The 21,855-nt window shown below is 28.5% G+C and overlaps 4 protein-coding genes across 5 annotated transcripts; 2 read left to right on the top strand and 2 right to left on the bottom strand.

Annotated features, from left to right (window-relative positions):
• The first annotated feature begins 3,554 nt into the window (after window positions 1–3,554).
• On the top strand, window positions 3,555–7,267 carry LOC100163449 (snRNA-activating protein complex subunit 3). 2 transcript variants are annotated; one of them, XM_003244535.4, is made up of 3 exons: window positions 3,555–3,690; window positions 5,169–5,808; window positions 6,569–7,267. In XM_003244535.4, exons 2-3 carry the CDS (start codon window positions 5,199–5,201, stop codon window positions 7,075–7,077), a joined length of 1,119 nt encoding a protein of 372 aa, XP_003244583.1. In that variant the 5' UTR covers window positions 3,555–3,690; window positions 5,169–5,198; the 3' UTR covers window positions 7,078–7,267. The 2 variants fall into 2 exon arrangements, with proteins under 2 accessions (XP_003244583.1, XP_001945758.1); XM_001945723.5 differs by having other exon boundaries at window positions 3,585–3,904.
• Window positions 7,268–8,455: 1,188 nt separating this feature from the next.
• Window positions 8,456–9,852, top strand: LOC100164820 (CG34242-like). The gene is made up of 3 exons (NM_001145431.1): window positions 8,456–8,691; window positions 9,404–9,469; window positions 9,545–9,852. Exons 1-3 carry the CDS (start codon window positions 8,577–8,579, stop codon window positions 9,586–9,588), a joined length of 225 nt encoding a protein of 74 aa, NP_001138903.1. The 5' UTR covers window positions 8,456–8,576; the 3' UTR covers window positions 9,589–9,852.
• Window positions 9,853–10,681: 829 nt separating this feature from the next.
• On the bottom strand, window positions 10,682–14,112 carry LOC115033745. Its single transcript, XM_029487383.1, has 5 exons — window positions 13,361–14,112; window positions 12,197–12,528; window positions 11,960–12,087; window positions 11,414–11,531; window positions 10,682–10,839 (listed from the first exon to the last, which is right to left on the bottom strand). The coding sequence occupies exons 1-5, from the start codon at window positions 13,579–13,581 to the stop codon at window positions 10,754–10,756; spliced, it is 885 nt and encodes a 294-aa protein (XP_029343243.1). The 5' UTR covers window positions 13,582–14,112; the 3' UTR covers window positions 10,682–10,753.
• A 538-nt stretch (window positions 14,113–14,650) lies between these two features.
• On the bottom strand, window positions 14,651–18,884 carry LOC100571676 (nose resistant to fluoxetine protein 6-like). Its single transcript, XM_029486254.1, has 6 exons — window positions 18,689–18,884; window positions 16,477–16,706; window positions 15,430–15,647; window positions 15,160–15,245; window positions 14,883–15,067; window positions 14,651–14,815 (listed from the first exon to the last, which is right to left on the bottom strand). The coding sequence occupies exons 1-6, from the start codon at window positions 18,882–18,884 to the stop codon at window positions 14,651–14,653; spliced, it is 1,080 nt and encodes a 359-aa protein (XP_029342114.1).
• Window positions 18,885–21,855: the final 2,971 nt, after the last annotated feature.

The following is a 21,855-nucleotide window of genomic DNA, read 5'->3' as shown; positions in this document are numbered from 1 at the left end:
CTTAAGTTGAATAACGTTTGAATTATATATAATGTTAAACAGTCATTCGATCATAACGTTTAATATTTATATATATAACGGTAAACGGTATTATTTTTTTTGATTTAAGCACTGATTTCAAATGCTCATAAAAATTTAATTTGACTTTCTTGTAAAAATTTTTTTTTGATAAAGGCAGACAAATTTATGAGGAATCTTGTATTACATTTTCAAATCTTAGATTCTTTTTATGAATTTCTAACTAAAAATAATTTGCAAATTTTCGTAATTTTTACTTTTTTTGTCAATATTTGAACTTTCAATGCTCATAAAAAAAAATTGTGGTAATGGATTTTTGATTTTTTTTCATCTGCCTTTGAAAAATATAATAGGAACCTTCTATTTAATTTTCAAGCTTTTTTAACCAACAAATAAAATTGTATTGATATATTTTATAGAAAAAAAAAAAATAAAAAAATGTCCGTAAACAACTCAAAAAGTCAAAATATTTGGAAAATGTTATGGTGTATAGAAAATAATAATATAAGATTCAGTCAAAATTTCATGTAGGTACCCATGGTAATTTGTTTAAGAGTTGCACCAAAAACCAAAATCGATTTTTTCTAAAACAGATTTTGCGTAAAAGTTCCCGTTTTTCCTTAATTTTTCTTTTGTTTTTCACGGTGTTTTTGAAAACTACTAGGAAATTTTTACTTTTGACCCCCCCCAAAGTACCAACTAGATTCATTTTCCAATCATAAAAGATACTGTTGAAGAAAATCTAAGCATTTTTAGGTACTGTCCTAAAAGGTGATGAAAGACACACAAAAAAAAACACACACATCATTGTAAAAGCAATACATTCATCGCTCCGCTCAGAATCTAAAATATATAAAATAAATTATAACAGTAATAAAATATGTGTTCTACCATGTAATTATCAATTCAGCCATTTTCATCAGGCCTTCAATTTTAAAACCGAAAATGTTTTTTGCAATATCTCTCTCGGATACCGGTATTTTTTTTTTCTGATTTTGATATCAATTTCAACTTTACCGTTATTTCAAACAGGTGAATACCTATTGAACTTACTTTAGCAAATATGAAATAACCGGTATTAAACCCATGAAGAGAAACAGGGGCTAGGACGCAGTGTAATACAGACAAAATATTCATTTTAGGAAGCAAATAAAAAAATCTAACTGACTATAAATTGTGTATAGTTATTAGTTGTCAAAACCAGATATATCATGAGAATGTCATGCGCAATTCATTACGCAGTAATCTATTTCGAAACGGAATAATAATTAAATTCAATTCAAAACATAAATAAAAAAAACGGGAAAACGAGGTAACCGTTCTAAATAGCTGCTGTACTCATGAGTCAATATACCTTATAAGTGTTAAGTACTCAACTACTCAAGTACACTGTACACCTCGTCATTGAGTATCTAAAGGCGCGTCCAGACGGAGCAGCTTTTGCCGCGCGGCATGAGTGTGAATACATAAATACATTTTCTGCGGCTTTTTTTGATGCCGCGCGGCATAATTTCCGATCGGCCTAGTAGGCGGTCTACATCAAAGGAAAGCCGCGCGGCTTGTGCCGCTCGCCTATGCCGCGTGTGTGTGGACGTATTTTCGGCAAAGCCGCGCGGCATCATCAGTATTGTCTACTGGAAGATAATCCGGAAATAAATGCCGCACCGTGTGGACGCGTATTTGCTGCGCAGCAAAAACTGCTCCGTCTGGACGTGCCTTAAGTCACTGTAATGTTATTGTGATAGGTATATTTGAATTCAATCATATTAATCATAAACTATATTGAATACGAGCGAAGATTGTCTGACAGCCTTTATTACGAAGTATATTTTATGTTAATATATTTGTATTACATTTATTTTGCTTTTGGTAATAGTATACCTAATAATACGGTATGTTGATATTTTAATATTTGCAGAAAACATTGCATTTATTTAATTATTAATATTTAATAATTATTAAAATAGGTACCTGCATTTTTTTCGATATTGTGATTCAATACCGCACAAAAAAAACGATATCGATATTCAAAAATATATCGTTGAAGAAGCCTAATAAATATAATATTAATCGTATGTGTAAATACAATTAAATATTAGGTATATCGTATATGTAGTAGTAATACCAATTGTTTTCTTGACCTTGAAATTTTGCGAATTATCTTGCTATCCTGTCGGCTCCGGTCGCAAAATGTCCATATTAAGTCTAAACAAAAAATTGAAAAAAAGTGTGACAAAATGAGTACCAAATACCAATATTGTTCCTAATTAATTGATACATTTTCATAGTTCATTGCTCAAAACAGTTTATTTTTGTTCGCTTATTTACAATGAGAAGCACTGGTGCTAAGAATTCAGCTACCTATTGGCTACCTACCTAATTGATGTATGCTACTTATTTTATTCATACAATTGAATAGTGTAGCTCACTCTGGCGGTTAACTTTAAGACCAGTTTTAATAACAAGCACGATTTAAGATAGTACGTCCTCTTTCTTGAAGTGGTAACAGCATACTTTAGAATTAGTTTTAAAACTAACATCTAAAACTTTTTCCCACTTGTCCCTTAAAGGAGAAGTCTTAGGAACACCAAACAAATACATTTTTAAATCCTTATAAGGTCATAAAGGTACACAACATACCATTTTTATTATTATAATATAAAAAATAAACAAAATTATAGCAATATAGTTGATTATTAAATTATATTAACATAGTAAAATATCAAATGATAATTAATATGTTTAATCTATTTAAAGTATTATTATATTTATATATCAGTTCTGCCATGTTAGATTTAAATATACAGCTTAGCAGGTAAAAATAGTCTGCAAAGTCTTAATTTTTTCCACTAAAAGCGCTTTAGTATTAAAAACAGCTGATTGCTAGATTCATATCACGGACTACTACTGTAGTAGTCCGTGATTCATATTAATGGTCGTCGGATAAGCCATTTTAACGTAGTCGATGCCCGATGGGCAACCATACCACAGAATAGATCTCTGTGACCATACTATCTTAAATCGTGATAACAAGTCAAGTGATATTTTTGATTTTTACCGCATTTCTTGTGGTGGGTAACCACCATCATATTGTTCTATGCCACCCATAGAACAATAATGCCACCATAGATCTTATAGGTGCACGTCAAGGTGTATCAATACACCTTGGTGCACGCAGAGATTTTAAATAACAATTATTTAAAATCTCTGGGTGCACATCATACTTTTTTCCTTGTCCGCGGCCGCATGTAGCCTGAATACGAAACTCAGTTCAGTTCAGTGGGCCAATGAATGAACGCCTTATTGCTTTATCAAAAACCGGTAGTCTTTAGTCTTATCATTTAAGCATGATGCCATGACGCCATGACGGCAATCATTAATCATGGCCACAGATATGTATTATAACTAGATACCCGACTCCATATACAACAACATTATTAAATTATGATGCCCGACGCCATTTGCAACTTTGGCAATGTTTACATTTATTCATATATATATTTAATTATATATACATATGTACTGATAATACTATTTTGCCCAAGTTGTAAATGGCTGCCAGCGTCATTGATAAGAAGTCGGGTATCTAGTTATTATACATATCTGTGATCACGGCATATTCATAGAAAATAGTCCCGCGCATTGTTGCATTACAAGTTTACAATTTACAAAGTAAATTTAGTTATTTTACTAGTTATACTTATATATAGTATTAATAGAAATTCATTTATTTATTTTGCTATATCTTTAAGTAAAACCAATTGAATACTTTGATCGTGGACTGCGATCTTACCTAATTTCCTATTCTAACTTCTAACAAGTACTACATATCTTATACACAGCATTTTCTTTTAACTTCTAAGGAATAAGTGAGACAGTCAGTTAAGTAAGTTAATAAACTCACTGTATTGTACTATTGATTACAGTAATTATAGTTGTCCGTTTGACGTTTGTAAATTCTATATTTATTATATTAATTTGAAAAAAGAAATCAACTACATACATAGTACACATTAATATTTAGTACATTGTACATAATTATATTTTTAGATGAATTTAAAATATAAATTATAAGTACGTTAAGAAGATTCCACTTGGATATTTGTTGTCTCCGTCATAGAATACTATGGTACTATGTATACTATTCTATGGTTTCTGTCTTCCAAGTGTGTAACATAGCAAAGTTACCCTCAGCAGATCATGTTTACCTCTGTTAGTATTAAAATTAGAGTGAATCGACCTATTATGAAACTTAATAGTAAGAACATTTGTATGTTGGTTTTTTACGATACTTCAATTTTTTGGCAAGTTATGCGTATATAATATAGCGTAAATTAAAAATGATCATAACTCACCTAAAAACTGAATAATCATAAAAAACCAACCAACAAACACAGATAATGTTCTTACCATCAAGTTTCATAATAGGTCAATTAACTCTAATTATTAAATTAACGGAGCTAAACGTGATCTGCTGAGCGTAACTTTGCGTAACTTGTAAGATAGAGACAACAAATATTTGTGTGGCGTCCTCTTAATGTCTTAATTTAAGTCTATTGAATTTCTGTTAAATAAGGAGTATGTAGATCATCAAAAATGATTATCAAATAATCACAAATAAATTATAAACTATGCTATTTAAAAGTATATAGTACCCGCATGTGTTGTCTGTCTTACAAACCTACGACATAGAACATTTTTGTTAACCAATTTCAATAGTGTACTATTAGTTTTGATATTAGAGTGAATTGACCTATTATAAAATTTGAAGGTGAGATGGGCTTTTATTGATATTATTATTTTTAAGTAAGTTATGATCATTTTAAAATGTGCAGTTTACAGTTTTCAAAAAGGTCATAACTTACTTAAAAACAATAATATCAATAAAATCTTACGTCGTGCCCTAGATAATAATCTTACCTTTAAATTTATAATAGGTCAATCCAATCTAATAAACAGCACACTATTGCAACTGGTGAATGAAAAATTTGCTATAAAGTATGTGTGTAAGACAGACCACACATGCGGTTACATCCTCTTAACATAATTAAGAATAAACCCTAACACCTACCTATATTTATTTAAACATTTTAAGAATTGATATTTTATTTTTTCAAAATAATGAAACCTTTTATGCTTTATTTTTACAGAATAAATAAATAGGATAACATCAATCATCAATGGAGTTCAGCGATTCACTTCTTGGTTGTTACATTTCTAAACCCATTAACCTAAGACAATTTAAAATTGAGAATGCTTATAAAGTTGATCAAGTTAAAATGTCAAGAGTCACTGATCGTCTAGTATATGAAAAATTAAAATTAATTAATTCAGATATTGATTTAACTGATTTACCAGAAGAGGTAAAAAAATGGGATGAAGAATTACAGAAATATGATTTTCAAGATGTTTTTGATTCACCAGATGTATTATGTGCTCGTTATGTTTTTCCTATCTATGACACTACTAGTAGTAAACTCCAAACGCTTAATGTTATGAAAAGTGATTTCTATCAGACTAAGAGAACTAAATTATATACTCCGCTACCCAGCTTTACTCCAAGAGGAAATATTTTGCCTGGTGAAACTTTATTAATAACAATTTCAGTTTATTATCCATTTCATTGGACGCAAAATCAAATTCCTGATGAAGCTGTTATTCCACGTTGTCAAAAAACCCTTCAATTTTATGACACACAAACTCTTCATGATTTGAAACAAGGATTTAAATGTGAAAATGAAGAAAGTGAAATCAGCGGCGATATAAGCAAAAACCCTCATAAACCATTAGGTAAATCGAAATTTTTATTTATATTTATATATCAGGGGTGGCCAAACGGTCGACCTTGGATGATTTCTAAGTCGATCCCCTTGTTAGAATTGATTAATTATTCTTATGCATTTGTCATTTAGTAGATTCTGTTATTAAATACATATATTTCGGATTAACCTGTTAATGTTAAATGGCATTTTTCACATGAAATGTATAAAAGCTAAGTAGGTTAGGTTTAGACTTAAGCACGGAGTCTTCGTTTGGCCATGATATATGCAACGACGCACTTCTACATCAACAGTAAAATGTTAATACATTTTAAAATTATTTAGAAATTTAATGTGAAACACTCATTTTAGATAACTCAACACTTTAATTTTTTTATTTATATAAATATGTTTATTATTAATATTATCCTAAAAGAAAAAAATATACCCTCAGTAAATCTTAATCAAAAAAAGTTTGGCCACCCCTGTTATATATCCTTCCTGAGTTTTTATATAAATATGTAAATTATAAGTGGTCAATAGATGGTTCAATAATTTATGGATTGTAAATAACCTCTTCAAAGTACTATCTAGATTTAAAAATCAAATTATGATCTTTAAAGTGGTTTTGGTACATGCAAGTTTTTTGGCACTAGTAAAAGATAATGACAAAAATATATTTCGGTGTACTTATCTTATAATATTTTATTAGTTGGCCTGTGCGTGGTACTTAACATAGAATTAAAAACATTAAAATGTAATAAAATCGATTATTATTTATTTTGTTTTAGAATTCATAGTAAACTCAGATTTGAAGCACGGATTGTTTTATATCAATAATAATTTATATGTTGACTCTTTACCTGATAGAAGTACATTGATGCATGCCGAAACAATGAAAAGTTGGGCTAGTTGTAATGGTCATACTATTCAAAATATATTATCAATGGATACACAACTTTTGGACTTGGAGGTATGCATCGGTCAACCCTATGTTTATCAACATCTAGGACGTTGTGAACATCTATTTATATTTAATGAAATCAACATTGCTAAATCTAATGATTGTCTTGGCCAAACCAATTATCCAAGAGTCATAAGTGTAGCAAAGGAAAAATTAAAGAACTGTATATTTTGCTATAAAAATATTGCCAGTATTGTTATGCTGAACGATGATGAAAGAACCCCATTAACTGTAAATCATATGTGTGAATCTTGTTTTAAATCATATAACTATGATCATTTAGATGATAAAGTGTCGGATTTTAAAGCTTATAGATGTATAAAATGGAAAAAATAACTGAATAACCAGTTAATTTGTAAGTTTTTTTTTTTAATTGAATTGAAAAATTATATTTTAATTTTTTAGTTGTTAATAAGTACTATATTAAATACTAATGGCTAAGATATGTTTTTGTATAATTATAATTGTTGAAATATAAATAACTGTAAATACATTTTCATGCATTAAATATAATGATTGTTGTGTTGCTAATTATTGAACTATCGAGACTCAATGGAGCCAATTCTGTGCCAATATCTTTAATCTTGTCTGTAATATAATATGTAAATATACTTATTACTTAATGAAACTCGTTTCAAGACACCAAGGAAATACATAAATACATTGCCTACCTATGCACCAATATCAAGTACAGATGTGAAATATAGTCTATGATACAGGGTGATAACAATAAGCTTCCTTAGAAAAATCCATGGACCTACACTTAACCCCAAACACTTGTGTGTATGAACAATGAAAGAATGCGGATTTGAACAGGCCAACAGGTATAATGCACCCGACCTGTAAGATTTTCTATGGTCAGACTCACAGCAGACTCACTAACAAGCAAAATAAAAAACAATCGTTGGGAACCTAATGCGTTAGAACTGAGTGGAGATTACTTAAGAGGGCAAAGAGATGGAGTAATAATTCGAGAAGTTTGGTATGCTTTGGTAGAAGTTGCAAAGGGCAGAATGGTCTAAAAAATAAAAATAAATCTTACTTAATAGTAATTTTTTTTTTAACACGGGTACTTCTACTATACCACCCTAGACTTATAGGTCTATGCTACCCCCATAACAATACTACCACTACAACAGCAGTAGCGCGAAAGTATATAATATTAACCTATGACAATTATTGTCGGTGAATCAAATGTTGTTAAAACAATTTGTGTTATGTGGTTATCAACATTTTATGTAAATGTGTCTAATGGCATAACTATTTATGGCACGGGTGTATATTTACAACCATGCTTATAGGTAAAATGTTGGACTTCGGGGCTACTGGACTACTACAGATATGCGTATTATGTTATATATAATATTATAAATATGTAATTAAATTAGAATAATTTTATAAAATATTAATATTATATTATAACAATAAAAAAATAACGATTATACTCTGTGCGTCTGTGTGCCCGTATTACAATCGTTGAACTAAGGTTAAACCACCAAATTCGGCTGGTAAAATCAGTGGGTTAGGCTTAACCGAGGTTTAAACAATGATTGTAAAACAAGCCTTGTGTAATATTTTTTTACAACAAACAGGCAGGCAGCTGCTAGCACAGATTATAATATAAAATTTGATAACAAAGGCATCAAGATTATGACAAAATACTTTTTATTCTGTGATTATAATATCTATTTTCAAAACTAAATTGATAAATGATAATATAATCCAATGAGGTAGTACTAAAATATTATTTTCAATGATATATTAATTATTTTATTCTTCAAGTTTCTTTTTTACCATAAAGTTTAGTAATATAACTTGAGTAATTTTAAGTTTGAATGTCTCAGTTAAAAGGATGGAAGTATGTTGCATTCCTATCAGCTTTTGTTGGCAGCATAGGAATAGCAACTTACCCAATCATTATTTATCCAATGACGCATGTTGAAGATTATAGTAAGTTTAATATTTGTAATAATGTAATCTTACCATTATTATTATTAGTTAGTATAGATTTTATACAAATTTTAGTTATTCTTCATCAATCAAATAATAATATATAAATTTAATTTAGGTATTATAAACAATTTAAAGTTACAACCATTATCAAGTTAATGTTAATATATCTTTGATGCTGTCGGGTGTATAGCAAATTCAATATTTAAATAATAAAGTATATAAGTAATAGTATAAATGTATAGTTATGGATTTAATAATATTTTAATGTCTCTGTGTCGATATTATTATTATTTTTAAATTTAATTTAATATAAAATGAGTATAATATTCACAAAATTACACAATACTCTGCAATTTCTAAATTTTTACATTATGACTCATAATTTTCCAGCCCACATAACTGGAGTTTCTATATACCTACCCTTAATTTTGGTTAATATATAAATGTTTAAAATCTTCAATTATTCATTATTCTTATGAAAAATTAAAACTGTTAAAAGATAGCCCATCACTGTTATTATAACATTTTATAAGCTGTACTTAAATTTGTTTTTAATCTATTGCTTTATTATTGTATTTAATAATAAACCACTATTTTATTCTGAAGTGAGTAAAATTAAGGATGAGTTCCCTCCCTAAAGGAGAAGAATGTTTGGGAAATTTTATTTGACTTTTCTTATAACTTGTCTAAATATATACTAATTTTTTAGAAAAGTCACAAGAACTAAACCGTGCACAATTAGATCAATCTAGAATAAGGCCTGAAGCTCCTGGAAGTATATAATTTTTTTTTTTTTATTGAATATTAGCTTTAATTTATAAAATTCCTTATATCATATGTTTTATTTTAGATATGAACAAATGGACTGATCCATTTGATCGAAAAAATGAGTAACGCTGTAGAAGATCCAGAACAACAGGTTTTTTTATTGAAAATGTGTAAACATGCGTATTGATTTACAGCTGAGACAGATAAAAATAAGATTGTTATGTGTTGATAAATGGAGGTATGACCTCGGGTATCACAGTAGATAATATAAATAATATAATAATATGTATATTGTATAGTGTAAATAGCATACCTGCTGATATTCTAAACAAATAAAATGTATAATTTGGTCTTATAATAATAAAGTTATACACACCTTCTTAAGAACAATTATGTTTAAAAATTGATGCATGGATAACCTGAGATTTAAACTGCAGACATTATTAAAACCAACCCAAATATCAACAATGATATCCTATGAAACATCTTCAATTCTGGTCAAAAATGTAACATCAGGAGCGACAGAATCTATTCTATTCAAAATGAGATTGGTACACAGCAGCGACCAGTTTTCGTTGGGCGGCGGTCAGACATATGGTCAGATGCCGTCCCAACTACGGCAATGCATCGGCCACTGCCCCAGAACAAAGCCATGCCCATGCGCACTATTTGGCCGCCCTTGCCGATCTCATATTGAACAGACCATATAATCCATTATTTATAATAATTAATTACTTTTAAAGTTCTAACTGTTGTCTCTTATAGTTTTATGCATTTTTAACAACTTTATAATCTACTTTTGACATACCAATACTTGTGTACTTTTTAGATTTAAATAAAAATTGTATAAATTCTGAGAATGCATACTTTATACTTACAAATATAAAGTAAAGTAAATAAAAAAATTATGAAGTTTGACAATAACAAAAATTATGAAATAAACTAGAAATTCAAAACAAATATAAAAATAATAATACAATAGGTATTAGTGTATAGGTAACATTTTACATTACTAATGTACTTTTTCAATTATAAATAAAAATTGTATAAATTCTGAGAGTTCATACTTTATACTTACAAATATTAAGTAAAGTAAATAAAAAATGATGACATTTGACAATAACAAAAATTATAAAATAAACTAGAAGTTCAAAACAAATATAAAAATAATAATACAATAGGTATTCGTGCGTAACATTCTAATATCTATATAGGAACATTTTGTGTCTTAATTTTAAGTATTTTAACTTTATATCTTGGTGACCCGGTACATATATTTAATAAATTCATATTAACTATTTATTTCTATTGCATGTCCAGTATGTGGTGATATCATTTCAACAGCGTTGGGTGTTCTTTCTTCAGTTTTATTTTTTCCTGAATTAAAAATTGTGATTAATTTTTTTTTAATTGTATATTTTATATTATATGGTTGAAATAGTGACACTCCTAGTCTGATATTAGAATAATTTGATGGTGATAATAATAAATATACTATGTATAGCCTATATGTACCTAGGTAAGTAGATAATTTAAACCCAAAAATATGTATATTCATCAACTTGTACAAATAAATGTAAATTTTTTAGTATAAACCACTATTTAAGATAAACTAGTGGTATTAACTAAGTTTACATCATATTATACAAGGACAAATATTAAGTAATAACTACTAATAGGTGAGGTATCTAAAAATGTTGAACACTTTGTAAGTAAATATTAATTGAAATTATAACTGATGATCACTGATAACAGTATATCCCAAATTATATTTAAATATTTCAACACTGTTATAATGTTGTCAAAACAATTTTTTAAAGTCAATGACTGACCTTGAATTTGAAATGGCATATACCTAGATATTATAATGGTCGTTTTTAAAAAACTTATAATCATTTCTAAAGAGTAAAGACTAAAATACTCTATACAACAAATAATAATTGATCTTTACCTCCTTTTATTTTGTTGATGAATAGTTTCAATAGATTTTCAAATGGACTCTCGATCAACATGTACAAAATGAATGCAATAATAAATCCAAAAATTGAATCACCAATCACGACCCATGACTATTAATAAAAATGTACATCTTTGATTAATAGTCAAGAAGTTTGAAGGAAAGCTATGAGAAAATTTAGGTTATATCTTGAAGCTGGATTGTTGAGGTGTAACTATATACAAGCGCCGTATAGTAAAATTAAAAATAGACAGCAGATTTATTTTACTTTTGACTGTTTTAAATAAAAATAACTTAAAGATTTTGAGCAGAGCGATTTTACAATGATATGTTTTTGTTTTTTCGACAACTTTTGGAGCTTTAAAAATGCTTTGATTTTCAACCTGGTGTTTTCGGTAGCATCAATTTGATTAAAACAGAAACAAACGTGGGACTCGGATGAGCATGTTTGGCGAATTATATTTATTAATTAGGTACTAAATATCTTGTATATTATAATATATATATATGTACGCTGTAGTAGAGTATAATATTACTTACAATTAGTAATTGATTGAAATAAATTTGAGTACGCGCAGATGCCACATAGAACAATTGTATTGACAATCCTCCCATATACACTCCGTACGTGAGTCTGCCCAACGGCGCGAGTATTAATGTCCAAGATCCTATTTATATGAGGCCAATTATTATGGTATGATAATAAGTAATAACAATGCATAATATATATTAATGGTTTTTGGACGGGTCATCAGTATTTGGTCAGCCGTTACCTACCTGTGTAACAAGTGTTTACGGCGGAAATAATGATAAACGCCGAAATCATGGCTGAGTATATGAGACGGAACACGAGCGCGTACAAGACGCTCGCCCACATGCTGTACTCGTGTACGAAAAAGTAGAATACGGACATCATCCATAGTACACAGCCGCCGACGATCGTCCACAGACACAGTGTAGGGTACGGGAATCGGAAGTCGGGCTTCCGGGCTCTCGTTGTCCGGTAAACGTGACCAGCGAACATTCCCACGAAGTATGGCGTCGCCCTCGTGTGCGTGGGTATGTACAGCAGTGTGAAATCTTCGTGGCTCGGCGGGTATTTCAAATTCCTGTGATAAAAAATAAACTTCGTTTTGTTCGGGAAAGAAAAAATATTATATTCCTAATCATGATTAGGAAGTTGATGCATTATATTATTGCCATTGTTAGAAGTATCTACATCCCTCCAAATAATACGTACCTACTTCACTATTTCTTGTATTATACCAAATATTCAATTACCAAAGACTACGATATTTAGTTTTATAGTTGTACCTATGTGGCTGTGTATAATAGGTATCTCAATATATCCTATATGTGTTAAACTTTAAAGTGTTAATCAGCAATTAACAGGCAATTTGAAGAGACAATCTATACTTGGGGTGAATAAACTTTAAATCGATAGGTACTTATTACGTTTGTTGAAAATTGTGAGAGTTAAAGATAAAAAGCAACCATTGCCCATTAATCAATAAGTAGGTATTTGGATAATTTTACGAAAAAAAGTCTAGTAATAAAATTACAAGTTTTAGAGATATCTTGTTGTAGGATTCATACATAATTTATACTAAATCATATTATTTTATAATACGAATTGGTAAATACAATAATTTACAATATAAATTTATTATATATTATAAATCTATATTCATTGCATAAAATGATTTTTATGCAATCAACAAGTCTTGAAAAAGATTTTGTCCATTATCCTATTTGCCCTTAATTAAAAAACATATTTTATAATATTTGCAATAAAATATAAATTATTTTAAGTTAATTAAAGTACTTAGGTACCTAATTTGTTTTAAAATATTAATTTTTTTAAATATTTAAATTAGAAGCAATTTTATTAATATATGCATGTTGTAAATGGTAGATACTGTAAAAATATTATGCACTTACGAAATGAAACCAAAAAAGGTTGGGTAAAATTTGTGGTCGTACACAACATACGCTGAAATGAAACACGATACGACTATTGCAATAATCAGAACAATTTTTTCGCACTTCGGAAATTTCCAAACAAAGTACACAATTAGTATGCCCACAGCGCACAGATGCAAGTCGCACGCCATATACCAGGATTGAATCATACACTGTTGGCGTGAAATCGTTTTAATCATATAATAATTGCGTAGTACCGTTGTAGGTAGTATCTACTAAAAAGTAATATATAATATTTCTGCACTCACTGGTTGATCGGCATTGACGTAGTTGTTTACAAACAGTAAGTTGGTCCACCAATTTTGTTGACAGTTTTCCGACTCTTTAACAGCCATATGCCTCCATAAAGGGCCGTCCGAAAGGTGTATTAATACGAACGAATAAAACGCGATCATCACACCGTATAGAGGGATCAGTCTGTAACGGTTTTATTATTTTAAAATGTACCTATACTTTGATTTATTCAGAGCAAATTGTATCCAAGAAATTTATCATAACATATAAAATATAAATACAGTTGGTATTCAGTTATTAAATCCAGTACTCAGTAGTAAATAATTGAAAATTAAATATTACAAAATCGATAGAAATGTAAAAAAACCAGTTTATTGAATTTGAATTTTATTCCCACATCATCCCGAACAATACCATTTATTTCGACTTCTGCCTAAACATATCATCCATTCATTCATGTAACAAAACTAGGTATAATATCGTTCGTAAAATTGTATTTAAAACAATAGGTACCTATTATTATTTATTCGTCAAAAATCTATCAAAGGAGAGTGCTTAGACGTCATATTTTCTATGTTTATACAAGTGTATTGCTCTTAACTTTGTAGTAAGCATTTATACCTAGGTATACTACAAAACTGAATAAATATTTTATAGATTTTTAATTTGTATCTAATTAATACCTATTTAGTTACATACTACTAATTAAAGTTACCTATATATTAGGTTTAGGTAGGCACCTATATGTATTTTTAAATCCAATTTGAAAGTCCCAATGTTTGGTCTAGTAATATATATATATATATATATATATATATATATGTATCTACCTAATTTCAAAATTCAAAACACTATTTAGTATATTCTAATAACCACGAACACTAATCGTAAGAAATAAAAACAAAAAACAGTAAGGGTACCTTGTAGTGATTATTGATAAAATGATAAGGACCTACATAATATACAAGATTAAGTACAACAAAAACTAGTAAATATAGCTGTAGGTACACATTGTTACCTGCACCATCTCCAAAATAATATAAATGGCATGTTAAATTGTTTGGTCTTCACTAATTCGCTGTACATATTAACAAAAGTTAAGAATCCACAGATGGTAAGAAAAATATCTACTACCAATGGTCCGTTATGCACTACTCCATAAATCATCATTTCAAAAGTCTAAATACAAAAAAAAATAAAATAAAAAAATCATTCGCCCAATTATTAAAATACCTATACAATTTACCTCTTCAATTTTGTTGGTATTATAAATTGGCTGTGCACTAATGTACATCAACCGGTGTCCTAATAAAACGACTAGACAAGCTATTATTTTAAGGAAGTTACAGCCAGCAAATTCCGCAGTCTTAGTACTATTGTAAAATAACTTTTTGAGGTTTGATTGAATTGAAAATGCTACCAAGATTGGTTCTAAAAAAATATATATTTATGTTGTAAATTAATAATGATAATAAAATGGACAATTTTTATTGATAATTAATATTGTGCCGATATGTACTTACTGCATTTAGATTCAGTATCTTCCTTTGAATATAAATCTTGTAGTGTTCCAACAATTGTTAATATAACAATAACCAATATGAAACACCTAAACAAATTAGTTATGAAAATTAGTTATTTTTAAATATACCTACTTATATACTGTAAGAACATGGGTATTTGGCATTAAAGTAATAAAACGTTATCTATATGTAAGTACTAAATGATTTATATATATTGCATTGGTATATTATGTATTATGATTTATGATTTCTATGACTTATGCGCATTACCAAAAAATTATGAATCCCAATGTCTTGGGTGGTTTGTCGTGTTGCGTGGTGCAGAACAGCGGGTCCACGGTAACGGTGGTGTTTATTTCTTCCTCGTTAAACGCAGAAATAATGTTTTGAGACAACGTGGACTGTAAATCCGAATGGGTGCACGAGGACGGAATACAAATCGCAGTGTTGATTTCATTACGCTGGACCTTTGCCGGATTAGGATTTAGCTGTGTAAACGCATACATAAATAGTTTAATATTAGGTAAGTACATGAATGATTGATTTAGTAAAATTGCTTGACGGGGTAGAATAGGTACCTAAGTGACAGTATCTATATATAGCCTTTCGATAGGTACCTACCTATTTACCGTTGAATAGTAAAATTGTCACTATTTAAAATAGCATTGATTGTTTTATATAAAGAAAAATATATAAATGTAATAGTATGTATTGTACCTATCGATATTGATAATCATGATATAATCATACAAAAAAATATGGATATACAGCGTTTAACAGAACGACCTGACAAAAAAAAAAAAATTATGCTACTTATTTTTTTTAAATTATACGATTTAGTAAATAATTTAAGAAATATACACATGTCAAGAAATTCCCAAAAATAATGTTTTAAAAAAAGTTATTACCTACGTTCCAAATTAATTTAATCAAAAAAATATTGATATTTTAAAAAATTCTAAAAAAATAAGCTACTTGACTTAGATAAATGTTTTAACCGTCAACATTTTTCTTATAATCAGATTCACAAATTGGCTATTTTGAATTTAATCAAACAAATTAGAACAAAAATTATTTTATATGTCAGGTCTTCCTGTTACACCCTGTATATACCCACTGATATTGCTTTTTGTTGTAATTAAAATATTAAAATATATATCTACCTACCACAATCTGTTATGCATAAATAAAACAATAAGTAACATGTATGGCAGTAGATTAAGAACAATGACGTAAAACACGCTCGGAAAGATGAACTTCAGCAACAACTAACATAATTTATATAGTTATACCTACCAGTATTAGTAATAATATTACCTTTACAGCTTCCCACGCAGAAATTGACGAGTTTAAAATATTAAGTGGAGTGGTTTTGTAGTAATTTGGATACAGCTTAACAGACGGTGAAAAACGTATGTTTACTATACAGTACTGAGGTTTAAAGTCTAAACTATTTGTGTTGGTTTCCATACATTCGTCATAATCACCGAAATCGACTGATTTCCCAGATAATATGCCTGTTGGAAACTTTGCCGAAGCGTCATACACTAAAAAAGAAAAAGAAATAAACATAATATATTGTACTTAAAAACTAAAATGCAAACGTACCTATTTTAAATCACAGTCTATTGTATTATTCAAACTTCTCTAATAACATTTTTGCAACTTACAAATATACTTACAGGAACAGTGTTATATTAAAGGTTATAATTATTATACGCGTACGTTTTTTAAACATTGAAATTCAGTTTTCCGAGTTATGTTTACCTATACAATTTTATTTAGCAATGTTTTACTTTTAATTATATTGGACTATGAGATACTAGACAATAGGTAGGTATATCGATAATTATTACAAATAGTCACAATTAAATATGTATTATATATGTATGTCAAAAACATGTTTAGAAAAAAAGAATGAATCCAACATAAATGTTTGTTGAGCCATGTACAACATAAATTAACGTATTGGTGTAGGATCATTTGGAGTCATTATCGAGGTCTGTGCACCACCACAAATGGATCTTTTTTGAATTTTGAGGCAAAACTGTGAAATTACGACCAAACTGCTGGATTTGTATTGTTCTATTAATAATAAGACAAAATTAACCAAGAAGATTTTTGGGATCATCCGTATATTAATGCGTATTATGAAATTATTGAAACAAAATATAATAATATTATTGAACGAATGTAACATATATATCTAAGTACTGTGTAGGAAGCGAGTACCCCAATTCCCTAATCATATATATCCTATTTTTTGATTATTTGTATAATTTGATGTGAGAGAAGAACGAATTTATTTCTGTTAATTGTAGTCTTCGAATTAAATTTTCAGAAATATCGCTTAAACAATTTTGGATACCTTGTATAATACTATAATATTTAATACATTTAAACCTATTAATTTATAGAGTCTTGTAAGAAATTACTTAGATCAACAGGAAAAAATCATCAGAGTCAACATTGTTTAAACTTTTTATTTAGATAATTTATTAAACGAATTCGCAATCTTGATTAATATAATAATATGTTTCTGAAATGTATAAGAACTGTTGATATATATTTTAAGTCTCAATTTAAATTATATTATTATAAATATTATCCCATTTCACTACTTTTAATAGTATAACATACTTACTATAAAATATACTAGGTAGGTATAAAAATCATTATTGAGTGTACATTTTGTTATGAGTGTACGATAGAGTAAAATAACACATAAAAACTAGTTTTAAAAAAAGAAGTAACTAATCAGTATAATTTTCAAACAGTTAGGTAAATAATACCCATGACAAAAGCTTGTAGATATATTTATCCAACTTCAGTAGTAGTTTAAATAAATAAACTAGTTACAATTTAAAAAGTAATACCTAGTAGGTAGGTACCTATCTACTTAATATTTTATTCCAACTCCAAATATAAACAAGGTTGTCTCTTAATTAGCCCATACCTAGCAAAAAGAAATTGTTCTACAATTAACAATTTGGACGATTAAATACTATCATAATATATTGATATGTCATATGTATGTTAACATTTTGCGGGGTAAGTGCCCCTGTACCTCTCTACCCCACTCATATTAGAACTTTAAATACTTATAACTTGTAAGTTATAAGTTCAAACGAGTAGTTAATTAGTTATAGCTTATATAACTTATATCTAAATTAACTACCTACCCGTTAGAAATTCAATTTCCATGTGTCAAAGTAGGTACTTACTTTGAATTCTGTTTAGCATATGCAATTTAAAATGTATGTTGTAATTTAAAAAAGTAAAACCACCTACTTTAAAATTAATAACGATAAAAATTGTAAAAATATATTTGGTATCGAGAATTTTGCTTAAAAAATGTCTTATTATAAACTTTTTAAAACTTTTGTAATACTTTTAAAATAAAAAATACATTTGATAACGCTAACACACAATCATTTATATACGATATACCTAATGTATATATGATATAAAAATTATATATTATATATAGATATGATTATAATATATTGGCGTTATCGCCTGGACTCACTTTGGGTTGCCCATAGCTTGAGATCCTTCAGTCCTTCGCGATATGTCTGTCCATCCCGCCTGCACGACGGTCCTCCATCCGGGACATAACTTTCGAGCGTGTCGTGCAGTATTCTCGTGACCCATCGTTGTGGCTGGTATTCCGACTCAGCGGAGACGATCGCTAATATTGACACTAGAACTGTCGCCGACTGCATGATTAAACACTCGTGATCTTTACCGAAACGCACCGTCATAAATATCAATCTCGAACAAAAGTCTGCGTAGTTGACATTGATCGCGTGTTAATGTCATAATAGGTAAGTATATGAACACACTGTAAACGTTCGTAATGCAGAGTGCAGATGCGAGCTAATCGACAGTAGTTTTCTGTTCGAATTTCAACATGAACGCATATCGAAACTGTTATAGGTATCTGGTATAGGTATTGTAATATTGTATTGAGTTTTCACAAGATAATAAATGAATGGAACTATATGGACGAACTGTTGAAATCGTAAATGTCCATATTTTTAGCATCTGCCCGAGTTGATTATCCAATTATTTTCATGCAGTAACTCATACATTGTATACCTATTTATATTGAATAATATATTCATCTTAATATTGTTTTTTTATTAGTTTTTATTTATTTTATTAATAATAATGAATAAAAACAATAAATTAATGGTATACCTACCTGTAATAAAGAAAAACGGACATTTTTAAAAGAATAAAGACTTCACCCACTGGAGGGACTTTAACAAGCGTACCTAAGTGTCTTAGTAGTTTCAGTTATAACTTATAATTAGGTAAGTATCTATTATTGTTATCACGAAAAATAAATATTTTACATTCTTGTCTGATTTCCACCATGTAATATTATATACCTACCTACTTTATAGATAAATGTACAACGCAACACGCAAATACAAAATAATATTAAGAATATAATATGAATATAATTTATTGGGGAGATGGTATTTTGTACCAATTTAATTACTTGTAATTTGCGCCACCAATAGCTAGGTATATTTAAGCGCGCATGTAATTTGCGCCAAAATATAAAAATTAAACATGTATTTTGCGCCACCTCTAAAAATTCATTTTTAGAAATTTGCTCCACACAGAAAACGAAATGGAATATGTAATCTGCGCCACATTTTCAACTTTAACTGTTGGAATTTACCAGCAGATAAATTTACTGATATCGCATCGAAAATACGTTAATACCAACGCGTGCCGGATATAATATTGTTGTGTTCTACTAATAATAAGTAGAGACGAGATCGATTACGTCTAATCTAATAAAAATATCAATTGTCAAAATATCGAACAATATTGAACAGCAGTATATCATGATATTTATAGTACCTAGTCCAATATTAATCGCAAACATATTAATAATATATTTATTTAATATACATAGAGTATACGACATACGTGTATTCTGTATACTTAGGTATATACATTTATTTATAGTTATAATATTACTGATTTTCTATTAAAATGAAATTGATTATTTAGTTATTTTAAAGTGGCAAGTTTTAAAGTTTCGCAGGTACACGATGGTGCAGATTACTTATTAATGCACTATTATAAAGTTTTGTGTAACGCAAACTACAACCTTAAAAATTGATCCAAATTACCGAAATTAATTTTTAGATGTGGAGCAAATTACATATATATTTTTTTTGGAGGGGTTGTTTTTGGTGCAAATTACATACGCCCATTAAAAGTTCTATCTTATTTCGCAGCATAATAAATGGGCGTATCTAATTTGCCCCAAAAATATATGCTGTGAAATACAATGAAATTTTCAATACATGAAGTACATGAATAATTATTTATTTTTTTAATTTTTTTTTTTTAGAATTATCGTCAGTCAGATTTTTTTAATATAGCATAATATAGATTATAGAATATAAATACAAAAATAATTAATAATAATATTATTAATTAAAGGATCAATCATCTTTTAATTTGATTAAATTATTTTTTTGGCCTTCGAATACTTTCGACGGGCTATCCGATTTTCGTTCCTTAGCTGTTACAAAAACTGCAGTTCATGTAGATATTTACTTCAATAAATTTGTCAACAAAATGGAGGGATGAAAGAATCCAAGAGATACGTATATACAACAATTGCAACATTTTATATTTGTATATGAAATAGTTAATCTTATGTTTTTTATCTTAAAACCATTTTTTACTTTTGAATTTTGACTATAATAACTAATAAGTATGTAGGAGCGTAAGACCATAGTTAAATTTTTAAACGTTTGGAAATAAACAAATAGCATAACGTATAAGTGTAATTTGTTTTTAATTAAGTTTATCCAATTAGGTATAATTATTGAATTAGTTGTAATATTTATTTTAAATTAGACATCTGCAGGTATAAAAGATCCATTATACTTGTGTGATATATGTGTACATTGATATTTGCAATGTTTAAATCTATAAAAAAATCTCAATCTTTTATAAATTACATTGTCTTCATTGTTTTTAACATTAAATTATGAAACCATATATTATTTGAAATGGTTCTACTTATAAGTTATTATTACCTAATTGACACTTGACAGTAATGTTTTATATTATAGTAATGATACGTGATTGAGTTTTTTTTCTTATATAAACCATTATTAAACACTCGAGTGTAAAATGTAAATTAGTTAATTTATAAATTTAATTAAGTTTTCGTAAATTTTAATTGGCGAATAAAATACAATTTAAAAATTAAAAATTACCTTTCCTTTATAGCATAGGTAATAACTTATTGCAAAACGTGTTTAAATCAAATCTCCATATTATTTACAATTCTAACCAGTTTTCAATAGCCTTATTAGTTATTACATATTATATAAAAAAAACTATTCATTAGGTACGAGTTATTCATTAATGAACAACACTTTTTGTATTAACACAAATAAATGCATCTATATTCTACATGTAGATAATTGTGATACCAACTAATTATTACAAAATTCGTAATTTGATTACCTATTTGAATAAAATAATAAACACACACACATATAGGCCAGTCGATATAATGAAAAAAAGGGGGTAGCTGGAAAGTATTCCGAAGTTAATGAAATTTTACCGGTTGTCTAGGGGTACTCTAGGATGTCTATCCTAAGTTTTCGACCTCGAGGACCCTGTGCTAACTTAGTGGATTGCAAAAGC

The sequence above is a fragment of the Acyrthosiphon pisum genome, chromosome A1 (genome assembly GCF_005508785.2).
Source record: "Acyrthosiphon pisum isolate AL4f chromosome A1, pea_aphid_22Mar2018_4r6ur, whole genome shotgun sequence".
NCBI lineage: Eukaryota > Metazoa > Arthropoda > Insecta > Hemiptera > Aphididae > Acyrthosiphon > Acyrthosiphon pisum.
This window is presented reverse-complemented; position numbering and strand designations above follow the sequence as displayed.

Bases quoted from the DNA above. Each gene is read 5' to 3' on its own strand.
- LOC100163449 (XM_003244535.4), top strand. From the start codon at position 5,199: ATGGAGTTCAGCGATTCACTTCTTGGTTGTTACATTTCTAAACCCATT. The intron at 5,809-6,568 runs GTAAATCGAAAT...ATTTTGTTTTAG, and splicing joins AAACCCTCATAAACCATTAG to AATTCATAGTAAACTCAGAT.
- LOC100164820 (NM_001145431.1), top strand. From the start codon at position 8,577: ATGTCTCAGTTAAAAGGATGGAAGTATGTTGCATTCCTATCAGCTTTT. The intron at 8,692-9,403 runs GTAAGTTTAATA...CTAATTTTTTAG, and splicing joins GACGCATGTTGAAGATTATA to AAAAGTCACAAGAACTAAAC. The intron at 9,470-9,544 runs GTATATAATTTT...GTTTTATTTTAG, and splicing joins AAGGCCTGAAGCTCCTGGAA to ATATGAACAAATGGACTGAT.
- LOC115033745 (XM_029487383.1), bottom strand. From the start codon at position 13,581: ATGATTAAAACGATTTCACGCCAACAGTGTATGATTCAATCCTGGTAT. The intron at 12,529-13,360 runs GTAAGTGCATAA...TTTTTATCACAG, and splicing joins ACCTTTTTTGGTTTCATTTC to GAATTTGAAATACCCGCCGA. The intron at 11,532-11,959 runs GTAAGTAATATT...TTTTATTAATAG, and splicing joins ATTTCAATCAATTACTAATT to TCATGGGTCGTGATTGGTGA.
- LOC100571676 (XM_029486254.1), bottom strand. From the start codon at position 18,884: ATGCAGTCGGCGACAGTTCTAGTGTCAATATTAGCGATCGTCTCCGCT. The intron at 15,648-16,476 runs GTAATATTATTA...GCGTTTACACAG, and splicing joins CTGCGTGGGAAGCTGTAAAG to CTAAATCCTAATCCGGCAAA. The intron at 14,816-14,882 runs GTAAATTGTATA...TTTTGTATTTAG, and splicing joins ATACCAACAAAATTGAAGAG to ACTTTTGAAATGATGATTTA.